General features: G+C 46.9%; 1 protein-coding gene across 5 annotated transcripts in view; it reads right to left on the reverse strand.

Annotated features, from left to right (window-relative positions):
- The window catches only part of LOC135908928 (zwei Ig domain protein zig-8-like), a 215,479-nt gene that overhangs the window by 11,657 nt on the left and 180,421 nt on the right, over positions 1-23,401 (reverse strand). For all 5 annotated transcript variants that reach the window (XR_010566496.1, XR_010566502.1, XR_011511310.1 and 2 more), the window contains exon 3: positions 9,664-9,874. Coding sequence is in view for 1 of the 5 variants with exons in the window: in XM_065440801.1 (XP_065296873.1) it covers positions 9,664-9,874 (211 nt within the window). In the remaining 4 variants the exon portion in view is untranslated. The remainder of the gene's footprint in view (positions 1-9,663; positions 9,875-23,401) is intronic.

Raw genomic sequence — 23,401 nt, forward strand, 5'->3', positions numbered from 1 at the left:
GCGACTCCACGGTTATGGCTGACTAAAGACGTGGCCTAGCGCGCGCTTCATTGGGCACGTGATGGCGCAGGCAATGGAGAGGAGGTGGCGCTCCGTCATGAGTACATAAAATGAGCGCATAAAATAAAAAGCGTTAATGTCCAATCGAACGCTGCTGAGTGGTTCTTTCAGTTGTGAGCTCCTCGTGGGCAGGCGTGCGCCTTGAGATGCGTTTTGATTGGTGCGTTTTGATTTGGCCTTACCAAGGCACAGTTAGAACTGAGGCGAGAGCTTGCGCGGACAAGGAACGAGCGGGAAAAGACATTTGACCAAAGGCACTGCAATCCTTTCGCATTCCTACACGTAACCAGTCTTAAGTGTCTCTGCCGAATTTTTTTCCCAACCACTTGCCCGTCAACGTTCGCCTGATGCTCGTTACCTCAGAAGATCTTGACATCAGGAAGATGGCAGACTTAGTGGCTCAAATCATGGAAGTTCCAACATTTTTCTTGTCAGCCATCTACGCAGAAGCTAGTGATCCTGTAGCCGAGCTTCACGCTGAACTGTCCCACCTTACTGATGCCTGCAAACACGTTCTTTGAAGATGTCCACAACAGCATTCCCCCTTGCTTTTGGGCGGGAAACGACAGGGCCTGGCACTGACGGCAGCAAGTGCCTCAGCCTCTTCTGCGAGCCGCCCATTTTTCTTTGTTTCCGACCGCGACAATGGTGCTCGTTTCCTGATGGATGCAAGTGCCGAGGTTAGCGTCATACCGACCACACCAGCCTACTGCACAGGCCGCCGACTTCACCACTACAGGCTATCAACAATTGCCGCATAGCGCCATACAGCGAGTAGTCATTGACTCTAGTCTTGGACCTTCGCTGTGCATTCCAGTGGCTTTTCACTGGCATCGATATCAAGCATGTCATCATTCGAGCAGATTTCTTCTGCCACTTCAAGCATTGAAGTCATTGCATGCTGGAGGACGTCGTCCGCCAGCAATTAAAGTCTTTTCCAACAATGCCTTCAGGACGCCACCACCCACCTCAGCACAAAAGGCGAGCATTCCGTGGTGTCTTACATAAACCTGACACTTTTGCTTTCCCCAAGCCAGGTTCCTATAGCGGACATGCTACGCGAACTTCTCAGTTTCACTCGGCCACCGTACGACAAGAAAGCAGTCAAGCACCAAGTTCTGCATTACATTTAAGCCAAAGGCCCACCGATGCACGCCCACCCATCCGCGTCACCTGAATTTTGAAGAACATTGCAAAGCACAGAACGAGTTTCAACTTATGCTTGGCATCACTTAACTAGCTTGCATCATTCGACTTTCGAGCAGTTCTCGGTTCACGGTACTTCACCTGATGCCAAAATCTACGCCTGGTGATTGGAGACCGTACACACGGACCATCAGATTGTTGTGGCACCAAAATATATTCGAAAGAGCGCAACTGTGAGAACTTTAGAGTTGTGCAAGTTTCTACGGATGCCGTTCGGCGCCGCGCAAACGTTTCAACGCTTCATAAACGAAATTCTGCGTGGCCTGGGCTTCTGCCATGCGTACCTCGACGACCTTCTCATGGCGAGCAGCACGCCACAGCAACATCGCGATCACCTCTTGCTTCTCTTCGAGCGTTTAGATTTTAGCGTTTCGAGTGTTCAAGGCCCATCATCAATGCTGCGCAGTGCAAATTTGGTGTGGCGGTAATGCCTTTCCCGGGGCGTACAGCCGACGCTTCAGGCATCTTGAAACCGACGTTTCATAATGCACTGTGCACACATCTTTCAGCCTTTGTACGGCCTACTGGCCCCATCTTTAAAGCCAGCGGAGGAGATGTGGACAGATGAATCACTGTGTGCCTTCCTGAAGATCAAGGATGCGCTCAGTCGAGCTAACCTCTTTGTCTACCCGAAAACGAACTCGTGCCTTTGCCTTGCAATGGACGTGTCCAACTCCGCTGTGGGCGCCGAGTTACATCAGTGCAGTGAGCAAGGTTTGCAACCCATTTGGTTTTATTCTCGCAAGCTAACGCCTACAGAACAACACTATCGCACGTTTGGCCGAAGGGTCTAACTTTTACATCGCCACTGATCCCAAGCTTTTCACGCTTGGTCTTCCATCACTGAAGTCGGACAGAAGCACGCACACAGCCGGAGAACAGCGCCGAAGGACGTAGATATCACAATGTACTACTGATATCCGCCGCATCTGCGGCTCCTGCACATTTTCGTCCGATGTGGTGGCATCCGCAAGCCACTCCAACAGCCCTACGCAGGCCCCTAGAAAGTACTCTGGCGCAGCCCACAGCACGTCACAGTTGACGTGAATGGCCAGGCAGAAGTGATCGCCTTAGACCGTGTCAAACCGGCCTACTTTGCTGTCGTGCATCTCCCGCAATCAATTACGTCACCTTCGTGGACCTTCACCACTGCTAAAGTTCTGAATGTGCAATCGAAAACCCACCTCAGCTTGTGCTTTGGGTGCCCGCCTTAACCCATCATTTGAATCAAAGTATATGTACGCACGTTAGTGAAGCTGCCATAGAAGCCCATACGTCCTGCAATGGCGGCTAGTGGTGACACGGTAGCGCCATCTACATTTCGTGCGATCAACTTCTCGGAGGAAAAAAATCAACGTTTAACCGTTTAACGTTCGAGGCTTGTTGCGCCAAGTCGTCTACTGCGCCAGCTCACATCACATTGGATATGCAAAGCACACAACAGAACAAATGAAGTGTATGTAATTGAAAATATTCGCTACGACTTCGCGACAAAACTGTCAACAGGAAACATGTCACGCCTTGTGTTAATCCCATGCGTTAGCTGACGCGAGCACTGAAAAAAAAAGAATGTGAAATGAACTGAGACAACATTTTTTTTTGTTCTGTATTGCTAAAACTAAAGAGTATTGCGTATAAATTAACTTATATAAATGAACCTAGCAATAAGCTAGCGGCCCACCAGACGCGCCATATGCATGCGTCAAGCGCCACACACGCCACTGAAGCAAGCGAGGCCGGTTGCGCATGTGAGCATTCACCTGTTCGGCAACCCGTTTCTCTTTTTTGGATGTAACCTGTTTTCTTGAGCTCCCGGCGTATTCTTGCATTCCTTCTGCACTTCTGCACATGAGGTGCACAGTGGCCGCGTACATGTTTACATCGATGGCTCAGTCACATCTGCAAGTTCAGCTGCTGCTGTGGTGACACCAACAAGGTCCGTCAAAATACAGCTAAAAACGTCACATGTATCATCAACGACAGCTGCTGAACTGCAGGCCTTGCGTGCGGCTCTTCATTTCATTCAGGAGGAACCACCCCATGCATGGTCAGTCTTCTGTGATTCCAAGGCAGCTCTACAGAGTGCACTCTCAGCACTGCACCATGGATCACATGAACAGCTCGTCGCAGATATCAGAGAAGTACACCATGGCATAGTTGACGAAGGACACGATATCATATATCAGCGGTTGCCTAGTCACTGTGGCATACATGGTAGTCATGGCGATCGAGCATGGTCATGGTGGTCATGGTGATCGAGCATACGCAGCTGCCCGAGCTGCCCATGACGGCGTCAACTGCGTTGCCATTCCTCTTTCGAGAGCCGACGCAGCCAAAGAACTTGCCGTACTGGCACATGACCTGACATTAGCTCAATGGAATTCATCCGCTTTCACAAGTGCACGCCTTCATACCCTGGACCCTAATTTAAAACTCCGTATTCAGCCCGAGCTTCCACGACGCGGCTGTGCGCTTCTAGTTCGTCTATGGCTTGGAGTAGCATTTTAAAATGCGTACTCCTTTCTTATCGGAATGTCCAACAGCCCACTGTGTGACTTCTGCGGGTGCAATCAAACAATCGTGCGCCTTCTTTGTCAGTGCTCTCGTTTCAACCTGCTAAGAGCAGTCCTCTCTGCCACCTTAGACAAACTGGACAAGCGCCCAATGACAGAAAACAAGATCTTTGGAAACTGGCCTACGCGAACATCAGCGCAATTGGCTATGAAGGCGCTGCTGCGGTATTTAAAAGACACTGGACTTTCAGACAGATTATGACTGCACTATGTGACGCAGAATTGTACGGTGACACTGCATAACACCAGGAACGCCTTTGCTAGCTGCGTGACAGTGCCCACAGAAACAGTTTGTGTGTACGTGCATGTGTGTGTAGTTTTTTTCTTCTTTTTTCTTCTTATTAATCCTTCTCTCTCTCACCTGTCGCATACCCTTGCCGCTCCCCCAGTACAGGGTAGCCAACCGCAGATAATCTCTGGTTAAGCTCCCTGTCTTTCCTTTGCCGTTCTCTGTCTCTCTCTCTCTGTCTCTCTGCACTTCGACCAGGCGCCACTGCACTATTGGACTACGGCAAGGTGAGAAATGTTTTCAGAGACTACAACGCATTTCAAGCAATTTAGGCTTTTACGGCCCGGAACATAGACTTGTGACGCAGTAGCGAAAAACAGCTCAGCCGTCCTGGCGCAATTAATTTGAGGTAATGACTCGTACTGGGAGATGTTTGCGATGCTTTCTATGGGCCCCAACATTACTTTAACTAATTTCGGTTGTTTTTGGACACGCTCGCCGCATCCGGCTTTGTGACGCAGTTAGCGAAAAGCAGCTCGGCCGTGTGACGCACTTAGTTTCGCGTGTAGTGAATCTTACTGGGACAAGTTCGTGACGCATTCTCTGACCCCCAACATTATTGTAATTTCGTTATTTTGTGGGATGCTCTTGCGGCACGCTCGCCGCGCCCGGCGTTGTGACGAGTTAGCAAAAACCAGCTCGGCCGTGGTGACACTTAGTCTGGCATGTACCAAATCTTAGTGCGACAAGTTTGTAACGCTCGCTATGGCCCGGCAACATATACCTTCTTTCGGTACTTACGCTTGTCGAAAACACGACGAGCGATTACCTAAAGTGATAACAAGGGAATGTGATGTTTGCGCAGGCAGAACGCGCAAAATATAACGCCGGGAAGCTCAAAAACCAAGAACTCGGAAATTCTGTCTTCTGAACGACTGAGAACAATCTTTGCGCCCATGAATTTGGTCTTTAGTGCGAGTAAAAGGCATTCTGCGAGCGTCTAGCGTGGTCTGGCTGAGAGCCTATGTCGTGGCTACCTCATTTTATTTAGCACGCCATCGTGTGGCTGAGGCCAAGTTGTTTTGGAAACGCGCAGTCGCCCGTGTATTTGTGCTCTTAAAGTGCAGGAAATAATGCCCGGCAATGAGAAATGCTTGGAAAACAGATGTCATATTTTATGCTATTGCTTGGGAGGAGTTGGTTATTTTCTACACCATGTGTATGTAGAAGCAAATTGCTTTGGTTTGCAATGCCGCGCATTCACCACTTCCACACGCTTTGCCTCTAGACACAGCATTCCTGTAACATTTAAAGATCGAAATGACACATGCTGGTAATTTTTAAACTGATGCCGTCCGGTGGAGTTTCGTACGGGAACTACTGCTGCTTGCGTGGCGGTCACAACGCTGGATGAACGCACAAAAAGCCCAGAACGAGCATTTATATAGAGCGAAATAAACATTCCCTTATTTAGAGGCGTTTCACGTCTACCTTGTGAAGTTGCACATGGCACAGATTCGATGCAGGCTGGTAAAGCTCGTGCGCAATCATTTCAATTAAATTAATGATTCCGCACTACGACAGCGCGCGGTCAAGTAGCAGAAAAAAAAAGCCGATTAGCGCAGCAGGCGTAACGCGTGCTAGCTAGCGTTTTAAACGCGTGCGCCAAAACCGAAAGGTGTCAATGCCATCCGCTACACCCAATCCGGCCGCTGGCTTGAGTGGGAGTGTCCGCTTTTGTTGATTGTATATCTCTGTACCTAATCGCAATGTACCTTGCTGTATTTGTGAGCCTCGTTCTGTAACCGCACGTATTGTACTGGTGAGCCTTGAGAATTTTGCATAAATTCGGAGCAATAAGCTCACCCAGATTTTGAACTTAGTACCATATGCACTTGTCTGTAGTACCAGCACACATCTGTTAATTATTTCGGTATAAAGATAAAATCAACATTAGATTGAAATAATTCACAAAAACTAGACTTTATCCTCCCTGACACAGCACGCGTGACAGCTGTAGTTCTTCTGTGGCACTCAGGACAAGCTAAAACATAATATCTAGAGAAAAGGCAGTTAGAACATAAAGTTGTTAACCAAATCTCATATAGCTAATACTATATATATGCCCATTATCTTTTATGGCTACGCATGAGACAATTTTGACGACATCGGAGTGTTAAATACGGTAATACAATCTCTGCATATCACAGCACGAACCACCGCAAGCAAACTTCAGAAAGGCTGCACTATTTCGTATTCATAATTATTCGTGGATGGAAATAAACAGTCTGTAACTTCCCATCTTTCTATTCTAATGACATTCTGTGTGCTTTTTCAAACAGTCCTATTGGTGACGATTGGATACATATTTTTCATCAACTAGTGTTTTGTCCACGAGACGTAGTCACGCTTCAATCGCTTGACCGTAATTGATGTCGCTGCTCATTGGTTTGAAACCGCACCTGAGCCTCGCCTTCGCAACCATATGAATTGACCTTGGTTTGAACCACCAAATGACGTTTCCCATTATGGAGGCAGAGGGGGTAGGCACTATGTCGTGGCCACCGCTAGGCGGTGACCTGCGATAAGAGAGAGCGCATGAAAAAGACGATATATAAGCATGCAAGGGAAGAGTGTGAGGATAAAAAGTTTTCCAGCGAATGTCCGTACGGCTCGTCTCTGCCTCGTCCCTATCTACGTTACAAGCCCATTGCAATAATTCGGAATATTGCCTGACACAGAGGCCTTTAAAACAGCGTCAGCCCTGTCTTTATCAGGAATTGTTGTCTTTTGACTGCAGATCCAACTCTTTCAGCCCTCTATTGCCTGCTCATTTGACATGCGGGCTATATTTGTACCAGAGGAGAGGGCGGACCTGCAAAATAAGCACTTGTTTCGATTTTCTCAATAAGCTGATTAGCCTGTGCCAATATAGGACCGGAAGCAGGTAAGAACATGCTGCCGCAACAACACCCAGGGCTAAACAACTCTCTTCTTTGCACAATAGAAGTGAAAAATTACTCCCGCAGAGCTTGACGACTTCCTAGCCAAGTGCATTATCTCCCGCAATAGAGACCGGTCTCCCGTAATACACGTTGCGATCGAAGCTTAACACGGCCGTAACACGGTGCGAACGTGCCTGGCATATAATTTATTACGCTACGAGCTTCATCCCTGGAAACAACCCAACAACCTACACAACGAGAATAAGTCCCCTTCGTCCTCCTCCTGCTGTGCAACTGGCAAGCTTGCCTCGCAGCATTTCTTTAAAGGTACATGCGTGCAGCTATCGTTTCGGTGACAACGTTCCGATGCATCCTAATGACTGCGGCATGCGCTCTCGAGGCTGGCTTCCGGGTGAAGGAACGACGTCCATTCGAGCGAATCGAAGGTCGGAAGCCTATTAACAGATGCATGGGTCTCCCGATTGCCGAGCGAGGGGTGGGCGGGGGGGACTGTGGGTGTTCTTATGATTCCGGTAATGTCAGCGGTCATCGAGGGGCTCCCGAAGACTAGAGAAATGACAAAGGTTGGGTCAAACTATCAAGGGCCAGGGTACAAAAAACTAATAAAGAAAGCAAGCGACAGGGCATTGGGCACGGGCCTCCGGCCACCAACTAAGTCCGTCGACAAGCAGGCATTGCCGCGGGACAAAAGGAACGGGTTATCCGGGTGCTAGAGAGAAAAAAGGGGGGGTGGGGAGCAATATTGCTAATGAACCGGGCTGGGGCCTTTGTTTTCATTGGGTCTCGATAGCGTGCAGGTTCCGTGTGTTGCCCCGAGAACCACTCGCCAGCTGCGTTTTCCTCGTGTCTCGGCCCTCGGTGCCCCTGCGTTCTTCTTTTTCTTGTTTTCTCTTCACCCGTGTTCCGTGCTTACCCGTATCTCCAGTTCGTCGCGCAAGGCCCGAGGAGGAGCCCCGGGCTGCTGGCGGGATAGGGATCCCGTTTAATAGAGGCAGCGTCAATTGGGCTGTGACTAGCGCCCGGCTGCTCCCTGGCGGAGCCTAGCAGGCCGAGAACCCGCATGTGTCGCTATTACGAAATAGCCTTAAAAGATATAACAAGAGCGCCAGAAGAGGTCAAGGCAGTCGTTAGGCCTTGGAAGATTAGGCGAGGCAACACAGAAGAGACGAGAGAAAATGAGGTCACCTTTGTTTTTTACTTCTTTCTTTTTATTCTTAGGCGACCGAATGAAGTGTCTTCAGTTTACTACAAGAAATGTGTTGACAAGATAAAAGCTTTTTTTGTTTGTGCTTCTTCATCTCTTCCTTTAGTAAATGTGAAAAGGGAGAAATTGCGCCGTAGGTAAAACCGGATATCTGGATTTAATACGTAGGGAACATAACAAAAACAACAACAAAGATAACGAGAATACCAGACACTGTCCAAAGCCCAAACATATATGGCTGCTGGTATGAATTACCCTCATAAGCGTATAAATAGATAGGTTTGTGAAGATTAGAGATCGGAAATAAATGGAGGAACTAGCGAGCGTGAGAAAGAAAAGCATAAATGAGAGGCAGGGAAGTTAACCGACACTTTTCCGGATAGATCCGCTGCGAAGGGGAATGAGAAAAAAGAAACGAGGTATGTATTCGAGTTAGTAGTAAGTGATGAATGGTTACGAAAATCATTATTTCAGTGGACGCCATGCTCACAAATAACTGCGCATGACGCACATGCTAACGCACTTCTTGATTAGCATTAAAAAAGGAAAATTCGGAAAGGCAGTGTACGACCGCAATTCTCCACTGTGACCAGTCGAATGAAAGAACTGCAGTAATACTCAAATTCTTTTACACGCCTGTGACTAGCGCGTCTAATCAATAAGGTGTCTTCCTTGTAAATTTGCTCAGCTACCAGTATACCTTAAAGTGATTTTTAGAGAGAGATGTAGATGCTGGCTGTTGTAGAATGTGAACCTCACTAGAGTAATAAACTAATCAATTGATGCGTGAGGTAGGCGTCTGTCAGTATACCGTAGAGTCCTAGTTTGCTGCATCGTCTGCTGGTGATCGTGGTAAAAGGTGATAGTGGTTGAGACAGGCAGGGATAACATGGCTTCTTTTGCCCGCTGCTGTTCCACCTCAGCAGCTCTGACGTAACGCCGATATTAACCAAATATTAACCAAATATTAACCAAATAACTCCTTTGGAGAAGAAGAATCAGAAGGCGTACGATTACTTTCCTGATAATTCTGGGCTATTTAGGGAATACTACGTCTTCTAAGCCAAAACGGGGAGGATCTCTCCTTACAGGCTCTAAAGCAGCCTATTTTCTCCTCGAAAGGCAGACATATCCAGAGGAAGGGCTCTTCGACCCTCTCAACTTACCATTAACTCACGGATAAATTAAAGCATCCCGTCTTAAATAGCCAAGCTTGTGTGCGTGCAGAGACAGTTCGAACCCGAAACAAAAGGCTAACTGCGTCGTGACCATGGTATTCGAACACCATGCTCGTGACAAAGTCAGTCATCGTGGACATGAAACTTCAGATAATAATTTGGTCTCTTTCCGGCATATCAAAGTGACTTTGCTGTCACTATGATGTACCTCCTAATGAATGTTACACGAGCGTTCCCGAGTACTTACCCAGGACAGTGAGGTTGACGAAATAGCTGATCTTTGGATCTGAGGAGACTTGGCATTCGTAAAGACCCTGGTCCGAAAGCTGCACGTAGCGAACTTGCAGCGCCCAGTCGGAAGAACGCTCCAGGTGAACCGCCTGAAAGCGGTCGTCAGCCGTGTATGTGTCTAGGCCTACGGTAAGCACGTTGTAGTCCCGTCTGCGTATCCACAGCACCTGCGCAGCATCAGAATTGTGGGGGCACAGTGTCAGCCGGTAGACGCACAGGTGAAGTGAGTTTAACGAAAGTTGAAGATATCAGCTGAGCTGCGCATGCAAGGTGTCATACGTTATACTGAGGTTGTACAGTGATCAATCAATCAATCAATCAATCAATCAATCAATCAATCAATCAATCAATCAATCAATCAATCAATCAATCAATCAATCAATCAATCAATCAATCTATCTATCTACCAATCAATCAATCAATCAATCAATCAATCAATCAATCAATCAATCAATGTATCAATCAATCAATCGATCGATCACAAACTTTGGTACTTAATGTACATGCTAATACGAATACATGAAAATATAACTAAAAGCGATTAAATTTAGCTATAGTTGAAGAAAGGCTTAAGAACATCAAATTCAATAAAATTCATAGGCCGAGTGAGACCAAAAGTAAAAAAAAAGGTAACTGTCAATATACCAATGCCAGGGTACTGGACTATAAAACTTTATTATTGTCCTGCAGTACGCGCTTAGCGCGTAGCGGACGTCTCCCACGTAGGGATCGACAGGGGGTACCTGACGGCCGCTTCGCAGGCCTACTGGACGGCCCATTGCTGGTCGGCGAGTAGCGAACTTCTGAGGGACTTCTCTCACTTGTCCGAGGTAGAGTCGGGAATAGCGTTTCTACACTGCCAGATCATGTATGCGAGTGTTGCAGTGTCGCCGTACGAGGGGCACGTGTCGCTGGGCTACGCGCGTCGCGATAGAAAACGGGTAATTCGGCGGGGTATGGGTACATGTGCGTCTGTAGTAGGCGTAGCGTTAACGCCTGCGGCCTGTTAAGTTTGGGGTGTGGTGGCCAAAAGATGCGGCGCCCCAGGCAGAAGTGTTTTGTGATTTCGCGGTACGTAATAAGCACGTAACGGTTTAGCTCGACGAGATGGGGTTGTCCGAGGACGGCGCGGTCCGTAAGCGCGCACGCTGCGTCATGGGCGATCTCGTTGAGGTTGGTTACATTTATTACTTACATTTATTCTTTTCTTTTTGACAATTCTCGATCCTGGATACCATTGCATCTTAAGGCCGCCGCACCCATACAAGTTGCGCCTTGTGTAAAAGCGCAGATGATCTAAGCATGTCCGTAAACTACAGGCCGGTAATTAGGGTTGGCCCACGATGCTCATCCCTTTTAACATGCACAGATGCAGAGAAGACTAATCAGGATGGCGAAGTAACCACATCATATTTTTTATTTGTAGACTTCACAGAGAACCCTAGAAGTTCCGGGTAATTCAGCACACAAAAGCACGTCACAAAAGAATTCACGAAGCACTGTGCCTCGTCCGATGTTTGAGTAAGGCTGGCTTTCAAACCACCCTTTCGATGCCTTTAATTCCTCTCCCAAATTTATGTACAGCGGCATATGCTTGAATTGTGGCGCCAGGATCGTGAGTACCCGATCAGGTTGACCATACTGATATACAACTCAATAAAATACGTAAAAATATTTGAGAATACCTTTTTCTTTTCCATCGCAAGTCGCGCTCGTGAGAACCAGCAACGAAAGCGCGACATGGTATACAGTGGCACGCGTCTGCTAACAAAGCGCGAGCAGAAAATGGGCCAGAAGTGGGCTTCATCAATAAAAAAAAGCAGCAATCATACCTACTTGGAAAATGCCAAAGGTGTTACAGGCGTTGCAGACGTGGACTGAAGCGTCTCCTGCATATTATGGTTCCACAGTACACGAAGAGTGATCATTTTTGTTTTATCGTCAGATGTCGGGGCTGGTATCGGATTCCGTCTTTGCTTGTTCACTGGGCAGATAATGTCTTCGTGAAAGCGACCTGACTTGCTGAGCACTGTTGAGCAAAAAGTTAAACTGGAGGATATGTGCTGTCGGATTCAGGTGTCGACGTTTCAAAATTTCGAAAGTATGAAGCCCGCCTTTCTAGTTTTCCGGACTGAACACACTGCTTATGCGTACAGACGGGCATTTCATTCGTGGTCTTGATATCGTTCATTGTGGTCAGAATAGTAAACAGAAAATAGTGACGCTCAAGGAGGGTGATGTCAACATGCACTAAAATTCGAGGAAGACACTACGGTGGAACGTCTACGGAAACACGAGTACTCTCAAAAAGGCAGCTGGTTTTTCAATGCTTTACAACGCCAGCAGCCGTGTCGGAAAGTGTGGCATTTGCTCGCGGGATTGTCAGTATTAGACGGGGCCCAAACCATTAAATACGGTGGGCCCCAGCACCTGTTCTCACCCGAAGGTATACAACCGAGGAGATTAGCATATCACATATCGCCGTATATTCGACCAGAAATGAACGCCCTTAGTCATCAGCTTAATCCAATTTCTTCCTACTTACTCGGCGCATCTTACTGTCCCTAGAATTTGTAAGCCCATTTACCTTCTTCGCTGTCTCTCCTTCCCCTGTGGAGGGTATAAAATGTTTATACCCGCTGTTCGCATCTCATTTATCTCTGCCTTTCATCTCTTTTCTCTTTCTGCAACTGTGTTTGTGCATTGCATCGCTGCCGGAGTACAAACGCTTGAGACTGTATATCATAACTGCTACCTCGTGCTTAGTAGGGGCACGCCGTAGCCACTGAGTAACAGCGGCAAGTATTTCTGCTTGAAATGGGCGGTGAGCTAAACCAACATAACCGTTTCCTAGACGTGTTACGTAGTATCTCTTCATCAAAAACGACCACTGCGGGAATCGGATATGCCAAACTGGAACAAGAAGCTACATACATTCTGATGATTGTCTACTAAAGCGTCAGCATTCTTAGACTCGACTGCGACTTCATTTTTGCTTAGTTTTGCTTACTTGCCTTTCCTATAGCTTATGCACGTCTATCCATGACCTTTCCGGTGGCAAATTATGCTTAGGATTTAGTAAACTATTGTCAGATTTTTCTCGTCGCGCATACGACCCCTTCAATGCAATTGAACCAATTGAACCTAAACGCCGGGTACGAGAGCGCCTTGGCGGAACAGAGCAGTCGAAAGGGAACACCAGCTGCCGCAGTAGCGCGTGAGGCGTCGCGTGAGGGGAGAGTGCATCGCCGCGCTGCCATGTCATTCTCGCTCCTCTCTTTCCTTTCTTTAGATCCCTACCATCATCACAATCACAGGCACGCATTCTCGCAAGCCTGTGTTATTCGCGCGTTTCTGGTCCCACTTGTCCACACTTGGGCCCTATAACGTAAAACTATTCCAATATGTTTTCTTTCCAATCTCTTGATGTCAAATTTGCCTAACCGCCGACGCAAGCATCGGGCGGTGACCCGCAGCGTTGCCTCAACAGCCAATGAAACGCTTCATTAGTTTATAGGAGGTCACTTTCCTTCGCTTTCTAAACCACTAACATTGCCTAGATTGAGCGGTTTTTCGTATGTAATTGGGAGCCAGGAAGCGAGGAGCACGCTCGAGTGGAGAGAGTTTCGATGGGGCCGAGCCAGCGCACTGAAAGTAGATAAACGGATGAAGGCGGTGGTGCCGGCGCATGTGATTGGTCCGCTTTCGCTTACTTAGCTTGCGGTGGGTGGTCGAAAATAGCGGCGGCGTGCAACGGAAGGTTAAGAACGCCGCTAAGACAGATTCTCATCAAGGAAGAGTTGCCAGAGCGAGGTCGTAAACGCGCCGAAAGTGCTCGCAAACGTTACATCGCCACGCAGAAAGTTTTATTATGCGCAAAGAAACCCATGCTCTGCGGCAGGTGTGAGTAGCGAGTGCCTGAGCGGTCGGCGCCAGCCATCTTTTATTCCTTTCGGAACGGGACAGCCTGTGGCTATTAAAAGATCAGTTTTGTTCGGCATATTAATGCATCTTTAACGCGTACACGTCACTTTGATGCAGCGAGTTTTCGCGGTTTTATGATGTCGCGTGACAGGCACGTGAAGTGGGTGCAGCCGGAAAACTTTTGACCAATAGCCGAGGGCTAATAGCGAAAAAGGCATCGAAAGAATAGTGACTATTTTTTTCTTTGGTCCAATGACGCATAATGAGTGTGTACGCCTCATATCAGATGGGGAACTATCGCGGTTTTTGTGACGTCGCGTCATCCCATCCCAAAATATCAAGTAGGCTGTAAGTGTTGATGTCAGGCATGAATTACGTGGTAGCTGTCCCATGCCGTCGTCCGACTCATCCACGCTAAGGACGTTGTTGAAGGGAGGGACGTGTTCTTATCGAGAACTAGGAATATGAGAGTTATTTACAATATCTACATGAAGGGTGGAGAAAGTTACATTTCATCAGTCTAGCATGACTGAAAAAGAAGCACACCGAAGAGCCGGAAACGGCTGCTTAAAAACCCTCTGTCCTCCCTAGATCCCTAGTTGAGGGAAAACCACCGTTCAACCTTCGTCCAATGGGACCGCCCCAAAGCCATCGTAGTCGACCCGCCATAGAAGGGGAGGGTTCACACATTCACTTCCGCACTTTGGTTTCACGGAACACACCGAGGGCAGTGGGTCGTCGTAGACAGAGGTCGATACGCTTGACCCAAGCAGGCGCCTCTTGATTTCAGAGCTGATCCCGCAGCTAGCCACCGCGTCTGTCCATTGACTGTGACGATTTCTGGGGCCCGCGTAAAAGCATCGCAAAACACGCTTTTCCAGGAGTTCTCTTGCTCCAAGTAGACCGTGAACGTGACAGTGAATCACTAACAATACTTGGTCCACCGAACGGCTAGCCTTGCCGGTGCCGCTGGGCTTTACGAGGAGCCGCATTGTTGCCTTTACAGAGGGACTCGTCGCAGCGGGCCGGGAAGGGATTCCAAGGTCGCTTCTCCGAAGATTGCCACCCCCGCAGCAGCAGTGGGCTGGGAAAATTATGCAGGTCGGTAGTCCTGCAGGCTGATCGTAACAAAGCCCACACCTAAATTTCAAGTTGCCTACCCCATAAATTTGGTTTGGCCAACAGCCAAACTTAAGTTGGCCCACCCAGAAGCTTAATTTGACCCCTAGATTTCAAGCTGGTCCACCCCCAACTTTAAGGTCACCCCACCTCCAAATTTATTTGACCTCCCGGCCCCATAAAATTTGAAGTTGGCCCACCCCCAAATTTCAGTTGGCCCACATTCAAATTTCCCTTATCCCAACCCCAGATTTCAAGTTGTCTCACCCCCAAATTTCAAGTTGTCTCACCCCCAAATTTTAAGTTTCCCACCGCCTAAGTATGCCCACCCCCCATTTCAGGTTGACCCAACCAGAAATTTCAAGTTGGCCCACCCACAAATTTCAAGTTGACCCAACTCCAAATGTAAAGTTCACCAAACACCAAATTTTAAGTTGACCCACCCCCAAATTTCAGCTGGCCCATCTCTACTGTGAGCTTCTCCATGCATTTTCTAAAGAGCCCTATATACCTCTATAGGTATTTTTTTCTGCTTTAAATTGTTTCTTATCGCTTAAAAGCTACCAATCATCTAAATTTACTCTATCATAACGATTAGATGTCTTTGTAAATTACATTTTTCTGTAGAATCACAAACGACATAGCAAGCATGGCCTGGGTTAGCACATCTGCACCCCAACACAATGGCTATCACACATGTCAGCTTCCTGGGGGTGCAACCTTGCACGCTGAGCTCTTAGCTATATGGGGAGCGGTCAACACCATTCCCATTGACATGGGAGACATTGTAGAGCAGAGTGTGCGGAATAATTATCGGATCCTTACTGATTCGTACGAAGCTGTGGCCGAATTAACGGGGCCTACGACAGATGATGCGGTGGCCAACGACACCAGAAAAAAGCTAAAGAGAATACAGGACAATGGGACAAATGTTGAAATCCTATGGACACCGGGGCACACCGGCACGGATGGGGGAAACGCAGCCGCTCACGCTGCTGCCGCGCAAGCGGGTGGGCTTGATTACACGTACAGCTCCCCACACTCCATTTCCTCGCCACACCCCGCGGACCAAAACCCATACCTGAACATATTGGCGGCAGGCTCTCCTAGCAGAGCACTGATGCAGTACATTCGTACCAAAATAAAAGCAGACAGTAAACGGAGATTATTAGAAGCTACACCAGTACATGTGTTTGACGACAAGGGCGGGCTTACCCGCACGGAAGAGGTTTTCTTGAATAAGGTTATGGCAAACGCTGCGTACACACCACACATACTTGAGAAATGGCACAAACCCAAACAAGCTACGATTGCGAATACTTACACCCGATGTACACATTGCCAGGAGTCATGCAGAGCAGACTTGCAACACCTCATTTGGAGCTGTGCAGCTTTTTCACAAGGGAGATCCAACATTCAGCATCTACTACACGGAGACATTAGAACATTAGGCATCGCAATACAAACTAACCCTGAAACACAGAAAGCCATTGCGACATATGGCAGACAAAGTGGCCTGTTTCGAGTAGTGTAGAAGGGGTCGATCAGCCCACGTGAGAGCGGCGCAACTAAACATGCACCTGAGCCTGCATAAAGCGAAAGATCCCAGACTGAGATGAAGTGTTTCAGCCACCAGTCTGGGTACCCACATTCCCTTCCCTCCTAATCCCCATCAGCGGCCTAGAGCCGTCCCTTTCCTGAAAATAAAGGCTTTATTCATTCATTCATTCTGTAGATACAAGGCATTACACTTCGCGTGACAGGGCTGGCGAGCTCGCCAAGGAAGAGCTTATGCTTGAATAATACACAGTACTACAAGCGCCTTTTTTGTTGCACGCTAGCGCATTTCTGATCAATCGCAATAAAAAACCAGCTACATCTCACTCTTAAGCTTGTGCCAATAGCTGCCACTAACAAAAAGAGGCCACAAGAAGTCCGCTTTTCAACAAGACGCAAAAATAGTTGCTCTCGACGCCGAACTTTCCTGGGTCCGATCAGCGGAGAAAAGACTTTCCGCGCATCTCTTGGAAAACTCCGAGCAAGTGAAAAGTCGGCACCTAGACCGGCTCTTCACGTCAGCCAACGCCTCCCTGAGTATCCAAGAGACTGCATAATAAGGTGCGTGCGAGCACGTTGCCATAGCAACGAACCTTCCTAACTCCCGAAACAAAGGCCCCCTATAAAGCAGGGAGGCAGCTAGCACCGCGAAAGTATTTATTACTGCTTTCTTTGTTGCTCGGCGAGTGCTTCGAGAGCCATTAGCATCGCTGTTTGTGGGACCGACGTATGGCGCGCGGGCAAGACAATAAGATGCGCCAAACTATCAGCCGAAGTTATGCCTATACATGCGCGTTGCTGTAATGTTTGGCCGCTTAAAAGCGTTCAGTAATGATGTGCAAAAGCCGTTCCAGTTCTGCCTTTACCCGTGTCAGCCATGTTGAGTATCTCGTGTCCTGACTGCAGAGGATACATGAAACGATGTTTGCAGAAATGTTCCTTTAAGCGATAACTAAAGCTTTGTACAAAAACGGTTACTGTTATACTACACGCGTGAAAATATAAAGAAGCAAACAGAAAGAACAGTTCATTTAGTGGTAGAGGGAGAGAATGTGAAACGAGGAATATATTGAGGTAACGAAAAACGTTTCTGTTCGGCTACCCTATACGAAGAAAGAGGAAGAAATAGAATGATCTCGAAGAGCGAGAAAGAGACAGTGTGATGGTATGGAAACGCCAAGAAGTATCATGTGCAGGTAATATCACTACAGAAATTCACAAAGTAGAAAAAAGTGACACGTCCAGATTAAAGTAGTGCGACAGGAGGAAAGAGAATTTCAATTTTTTTCTTTAGCTTGTCACCATGATTTAGGTCTTATTTTTTAACCGCAACAAAGCAACAAAAAACCTTATTTTTTGGAAGAAATTAGTTATGCTGCTGAAAACGACCTGGCAAAGTAATAGCTCTAGTTAAACTATGGTATTTCTTCATAGCAATTCATTATGAAAAAAAGAAGCTAGGCGTGCAGACAGGACAAAAGAGTAGAGAAGTGCACAACACAAAGGCCGACTATCAACTGAAGGGAGCACTGAGGCGAAAAAAGAAAGAAGACACAAACCTCACCTGCGCAAACTCAGGGATGGTAACACCACGTCTCAGTCGGGTACACCTCAGCTAGTGCTCCCTTCAGTTGATAGTCGGCGTTCGTGTGTCCACTTCTCTACTCTTGTGTCCTGTCTGCACGCCTCACTTCTTTTTTGCTAATGAACCCTTACCAACTAGCTCAGCTTTCTGTCATTCTAAGCTTCATAGCAATACTGTCAGAACCTCTCCTGCTTACGACGCAAAAAGCAAGTAACTGTCGCCCGAAGCTGCTGCAAAAAATTACAACTGCAAGTCCGCTTTCCGAGCATCCCACTGTGTACCGTGTGTCCCAGCTAACGGTAGCCAAGCTGTTTAACGAATAAAAATATTGGAGACCACCGTCAATATAGAATTATAAGATTGATTGTATTCAATCGTCAGAGGACTGGTGACAACATGGTAAGTCTTGAAATCATATCTTGCACAGTGTTCTTTGTATATTTTTTTTATTCAGACGCGTGGCTAAAGTTAGCTGGGACACCCTATATATATATAAGGTGGCGCAAACGACCTTTTGTGCCGAGAAAGTGGACACAAGGCACACCACGAGAACTGAATACGTATGGTGACGGGTTTGTCAATCAGTTCAAATAGACCTCGTTTGAAATGGGCTGCGGTGAAGTGTATGAGGTTATTATACGAAAAGGTGCCGAGCCACCTTCGCCACACGTGGTTAACGCGTGCATTTATACCTGTAAGTAGCCGGTAGTCGCAAGCCGTCTACCTTTCATTGTAAGCAATGGCGATGTCTTATGGCGGCTGGCCCATGGAGAAACATGTCGTTTTCTAGTCGGCTAATTCCTGGAGCACCCTCCTGTAGCTCGCATCTAGCCGATCGACGACTTCCATTGCGGACTATGCAAGCTTCGTGAGCAGCCTCTAGCGGCACCGCCACTAACCAGTGAGTTGACTAATCCTTCACGGCACTAAAGAGGTTTGGTTCCTGAAGTAATTTGCATTAGGTACGCCGAAGAGTAACGCGGACAAGCAATTATGAACTGCATTCTCCAGGAAAATATGACAAGTTTATAAATAATTACAATGAAAAAGCGTACAGGAGCTCACCTTGCGTGTTGTTCGTTCTTTTTCTTCTTTAGCGATTGTTAAAGTTAGTCTTATAGCTTCTAAGGTAGTAACAGTAACTGTAAAATAAGTAGAACAAAACACAATCAGAAGCTTCTCCGCCATCATCATTACTGCCAAAGAAAAAGAGGTATTTAAACTTTTTTGTATATGCTCAAGCAGCTACGAACTTTTTGTCGCCTTCGCAGGTTGACAAAGTTTATTTCTCTTTCTTCATCTCATTGAAAGCCTGGTGGGTGACCTGTTTATATTCAACTAATAATCCTCACGGTTAGGTTTACTGATGAAAATGAAGTGGTGGCTGCTTAGTGTTTGAAATTAATCTCAGCTTATAAGTGTACAAATAAGAACCTCATATGGGGGGAATGAATGCAAGGAATCTTGAAGTTACGCTATGCTGCAAAAGCGTAATTTGGCAGGAATATTGGCGCAGAAAATGTTCATTCAACCAGGTTTATGCTTTATAGATCACCGACCTGTACGCATAGGTAAACCAGAGCACGAAACGGTTTTTCTTTTTGCAGGCACACTTAAACCTTCATTTTATGAGGGTATTACAAACAACTGCAATTTCCAGTGGCATTTTTAGCCTAAGCTTCGGTTCTCGTTGGTGGCCATCTAACTTTCGATCAACGTAATGAGCGCACGTTTTTCGTGTAGATAGCAACTACTCGGCAGTCTTGCATCATACATAATGCCTAAAGAACAAACTCAGAGCCTCTTTAGACATTTATGTTCTTGGACCCCCTTATCACCAGAAGTCGGCAACTATAGTACATAGAATGAATGATATGACGATGTTTATTGATTTCACCCCAGAGCCCGCTTTGTACGCACGTGTCAGTATATTATATTGTCGGGTTTGGCAAGGATGAGCATTTATGTCCAGTGAGTGGGCCATTGATTTCAGATGCGAGGTCACGTTTTGTGGCAGCACAAGAAAAAAAAAGACACGAACAAAACATTGCGGGAAAAAAAAACTACCCGCATAGTTGCGTCGTTCTCCCCTAGGAGAAATGACAACCTTGCGGCTGTTGATGAACGACCGCTGCAAGAGAGGTCGATGGCTCCACAACTCTCCCGCCTAACGTCTCACCCCGTTCCAACCTTCTCCAAACGACTCTCGCACAGCGCACTCAGTTCAGTTATTGCTTAATCCCAAATTTGTTGCACAACACGTGGCCCCGTGGGTGCTAAAACACGCCAGTGGCTATCGAACAGTGAAGCCCTCTTGCGGGTTACAACACCACATTACTTTGTATTATTTCTTTTATCTCCCCTTCTTTGATCCTCTGGCTTCTTTGTTCAGATTTTCCGAAGGAACGACGCTAAAACAAACCGATGACAGAAGGAAGCGGAGCGCAAAAAGGCCTCACGTACACGGGCCGAGCAGCAAGACGAATTTCCTTCCATCGTCCGGATGGCCTATCAAGCACCGTTGACACCACGGTGTGGCGGATGCGCAGTTTAATCAACACCGGGCCAATCAACACGCCTGCACCGGGGTGCGCGCAGACGCACACTGCCGCGAAGTGGGCAAAGAAACCGGCGTTGCAGGCGGCCCCTCATCAAAATTTCCATTAGTACGGGGCTCAGACATCTTGCTTCTAATAATATCCCTGAATGATTTAACTCCCGAGACTCTCGGCTTGCGTGAATAATGGATGGCACTTTCGAGCTGTAGCTGGCCGTTCATATGTTATTGATGCGATCCTCGCGCGCCAACTTGCGCTGCACGCGTAACGCCGATGTCTGCTATACTGCACGCACTGCGAGTTCCCAATCTCCCGCGAGGAATGCCTGCCGGAAATAGCGGCTCCACCGTAGACAGCCCGCCTCTTGGCCGCTGCCGTCCGTGTACTTCGTCCCTCGGCGGTGTCCCGATAAAAGTGAACTACCGTATAGGGCAGCCAGTGGTGGTAATGATTGCACCATCACCAGCAGCGCCAGAGCTCCCTTCGTTGTTTTGGTGATACCACAAATGTCGCCAGAAACTATGACGCTTCTTTCTCTGAATTGATAGCGATATTGCCTGCGGCGACGTTCCCGGTGAAGCTATATATACATATATCAAGAGGTTCCAAGTGCTTGCTTGTGTATCAAATATTACTCATTATAGCCTGCCCAGCGAGGAAAGCGGTTCGTCTTAGCAACCAACGCGAGAACTGGAAAAGAAGGTCACCCAGAAGCTATAAAGATTTCAATGCCTCAGAACACAAACGGAACCCCGCGCCGCACGGCGCTAGCCTAGTTCTCGTGGCAATCGTTCTTCTTTATAATACGGCGTGCGCTCTTTATTTTTCGCAATCGCGGCGTGCTTAACGCGTCATGATTTTTTTAAAATATTGATTCTGGGGTTTTAAGTTTCAAAAGCACCATCTCATTAAGAGGCACGTCTTAATGAGGGACTCCGGATTAATTGCACGCTATGCGTGGTACACTATGGCTTTCGCAAACCGCCTTCATGAAAAACCGGCCACTGCGACTCAGTTCGAACGTATCACCTCGAGCACAGTAGCGAGACGCCATAGCTACCAGAGCGGATCGGCCATATCTTTTGTAGAAAGAGAAACTGACTTACCATGTCGTTTACAAGTTGCCGTATTGCGCCCCGTTTAAAAACAAAATTAAAACGGTGGTTTGCTGCAATGCACATACACCGTATGATGCACGACGTCATCATCAGCCTATCTTTATATCCACTGCAGGACGAAAGCCTCTCCTTGCGGTCTCCAATTACCCCTGCCCAGCGCCAACCGATTCCAACTTGCGGTTGGCGCAGAACGAAGTAATCTTTTGCGCTTCATTTTGCGCGACACCTTACTACGACTTCCAGGAATCGCGGATGTCATTCATTGATTTCGAACTCGTTCTCTACGTAGGAGCGGAACACCAAAGATGTGCTTTGAAGACAACAATAATAATCCTTGATGATCGTCCTTTCAGTATAGAAAACTTGCTTGTGCCATGGGATGTGTCGCTGTGTTACCACTTAGTATTTTCTTGTGTGTTTATTTTGTTTGTTTATCCGTTTATTCGTTTATTTTGTAATATTCGATTTACTTGATAGATTGAGTTGTGTTTGATTGCAGGAAACGCGTAATGTGCTGTTTGTTGCTTTTTCCACTGTATTGACTGTGTAAGCCCTAGTTTGCGGAGAAGCTGATGGCACAATAGTTGCGAGCGTTTCGACTTTCATTGGAACAATTCACTTACTCACACTGCGTAAATCACCAAATTATGCATGCGTCCGTGCTAAACGTTAGTGCTCAACAATTAATCAACTCGATATGCAATATCGACGGTGACTTTGTAAACTCCTGTGTATGAAATGCCAAAATCTAGCACACCTGCGGCTGCAGAGTCACTTTGCAGTCAGCGAGTTGTGGCATTTGAGGGCGGAACGCACATGAAGTCCCAACTGAGGGACTTACTTGGAGTCGTACGCGGGTTTGGAGACACTAATGGAAGATTTTCGTCATTCTTCACAGTGATGATTCTTCTCTTCGTTGCGAAATGTCGAATTAAAAATTTACTCTCATCATATGCTGTAGCCTTTAGATCAGTTTTAGCTGGACTCCAAGCCACAGTTTAATAACGGCCAGTTAGCCGCCAACCGAGGGGCAGTTTCAGTGCTCGAGTTAAATGTAGTGACGCCCATTGCGTTTCCTCCATCATCAGCACTTCATTGAACGCACAAAAATAACATGGGGCATATAAGTCGTTGAACAGACGAAACAATCTCCCTTGTACGATAAATCACACTTTGTTACGATTTTTCATGGAACATCAAAATTAAACGTTCAACAAACCCCTACTTGCATCGTAAACGTATGGGGGTTGATAACTGACAAGTCAGCAGAAGTATTTATTTATTTATTTATTTAGTTAGTTAGTTGGTTAGTTAGTTAGTTAGTTAGTTAGTCAGTTAGTTAGTTAGTTAGTTAGTTAGTTGGTTAGTTAGTTAGTTAGTTAGTTTGTTTGTTTGTTTGTTTGTTTGTTTGTTTGTTTGTTTGTTTGTTTGTTTGTTTGTTTGTTTGTTTGTTTGTTTGTTTGTTTGTTTGTTTGTTAGTTAGCCCACGTTCCTTCAGTGGAGCTTTAGTGGACTTGTATGAAAGGAAACCAGGGATTGAAACATGAAAGCTACAGCCCTTTAGTCGAGGCACTGCAGTTAACAAAAATGTTTCAACGCTTTGTTTAGAGCGATGTTTATTGATGCTTCTCGGTGCTTGCCGCATAAGTTTGGCACAGCGCGCATATAGTGTAAGAAAAACAATGAAAAAATAAATAAATGAATCATTCTTCAGAAAAAATTACATTCATTTGGCAATGTTTTACTACTGTGTAAATTACGTTCGACATTCTCCCGTCGAAGCACTGTTCCGTCAAACTGGTAAGCTCGGTGTGTTTTCTGCATAAGATATGC

The sequence above is a fragment of the Dermacentor albipictus genome, chromosome 1 (genome assembly GCF_038994185.2).
Source record: "Dermacentor albipictus isolate Rhodes 1998 colony chromosome 1, USDA_Dalb.pri_finalv2, whole genome shotgun sequence".
In the NCBI taxonomy this organism is placed as follows: Eukaryota; Metazoa; Arthropoda; class Arachnida; order Ixodida; family Ixodidae; genus Dermacentor; species Dermacentor albipictus.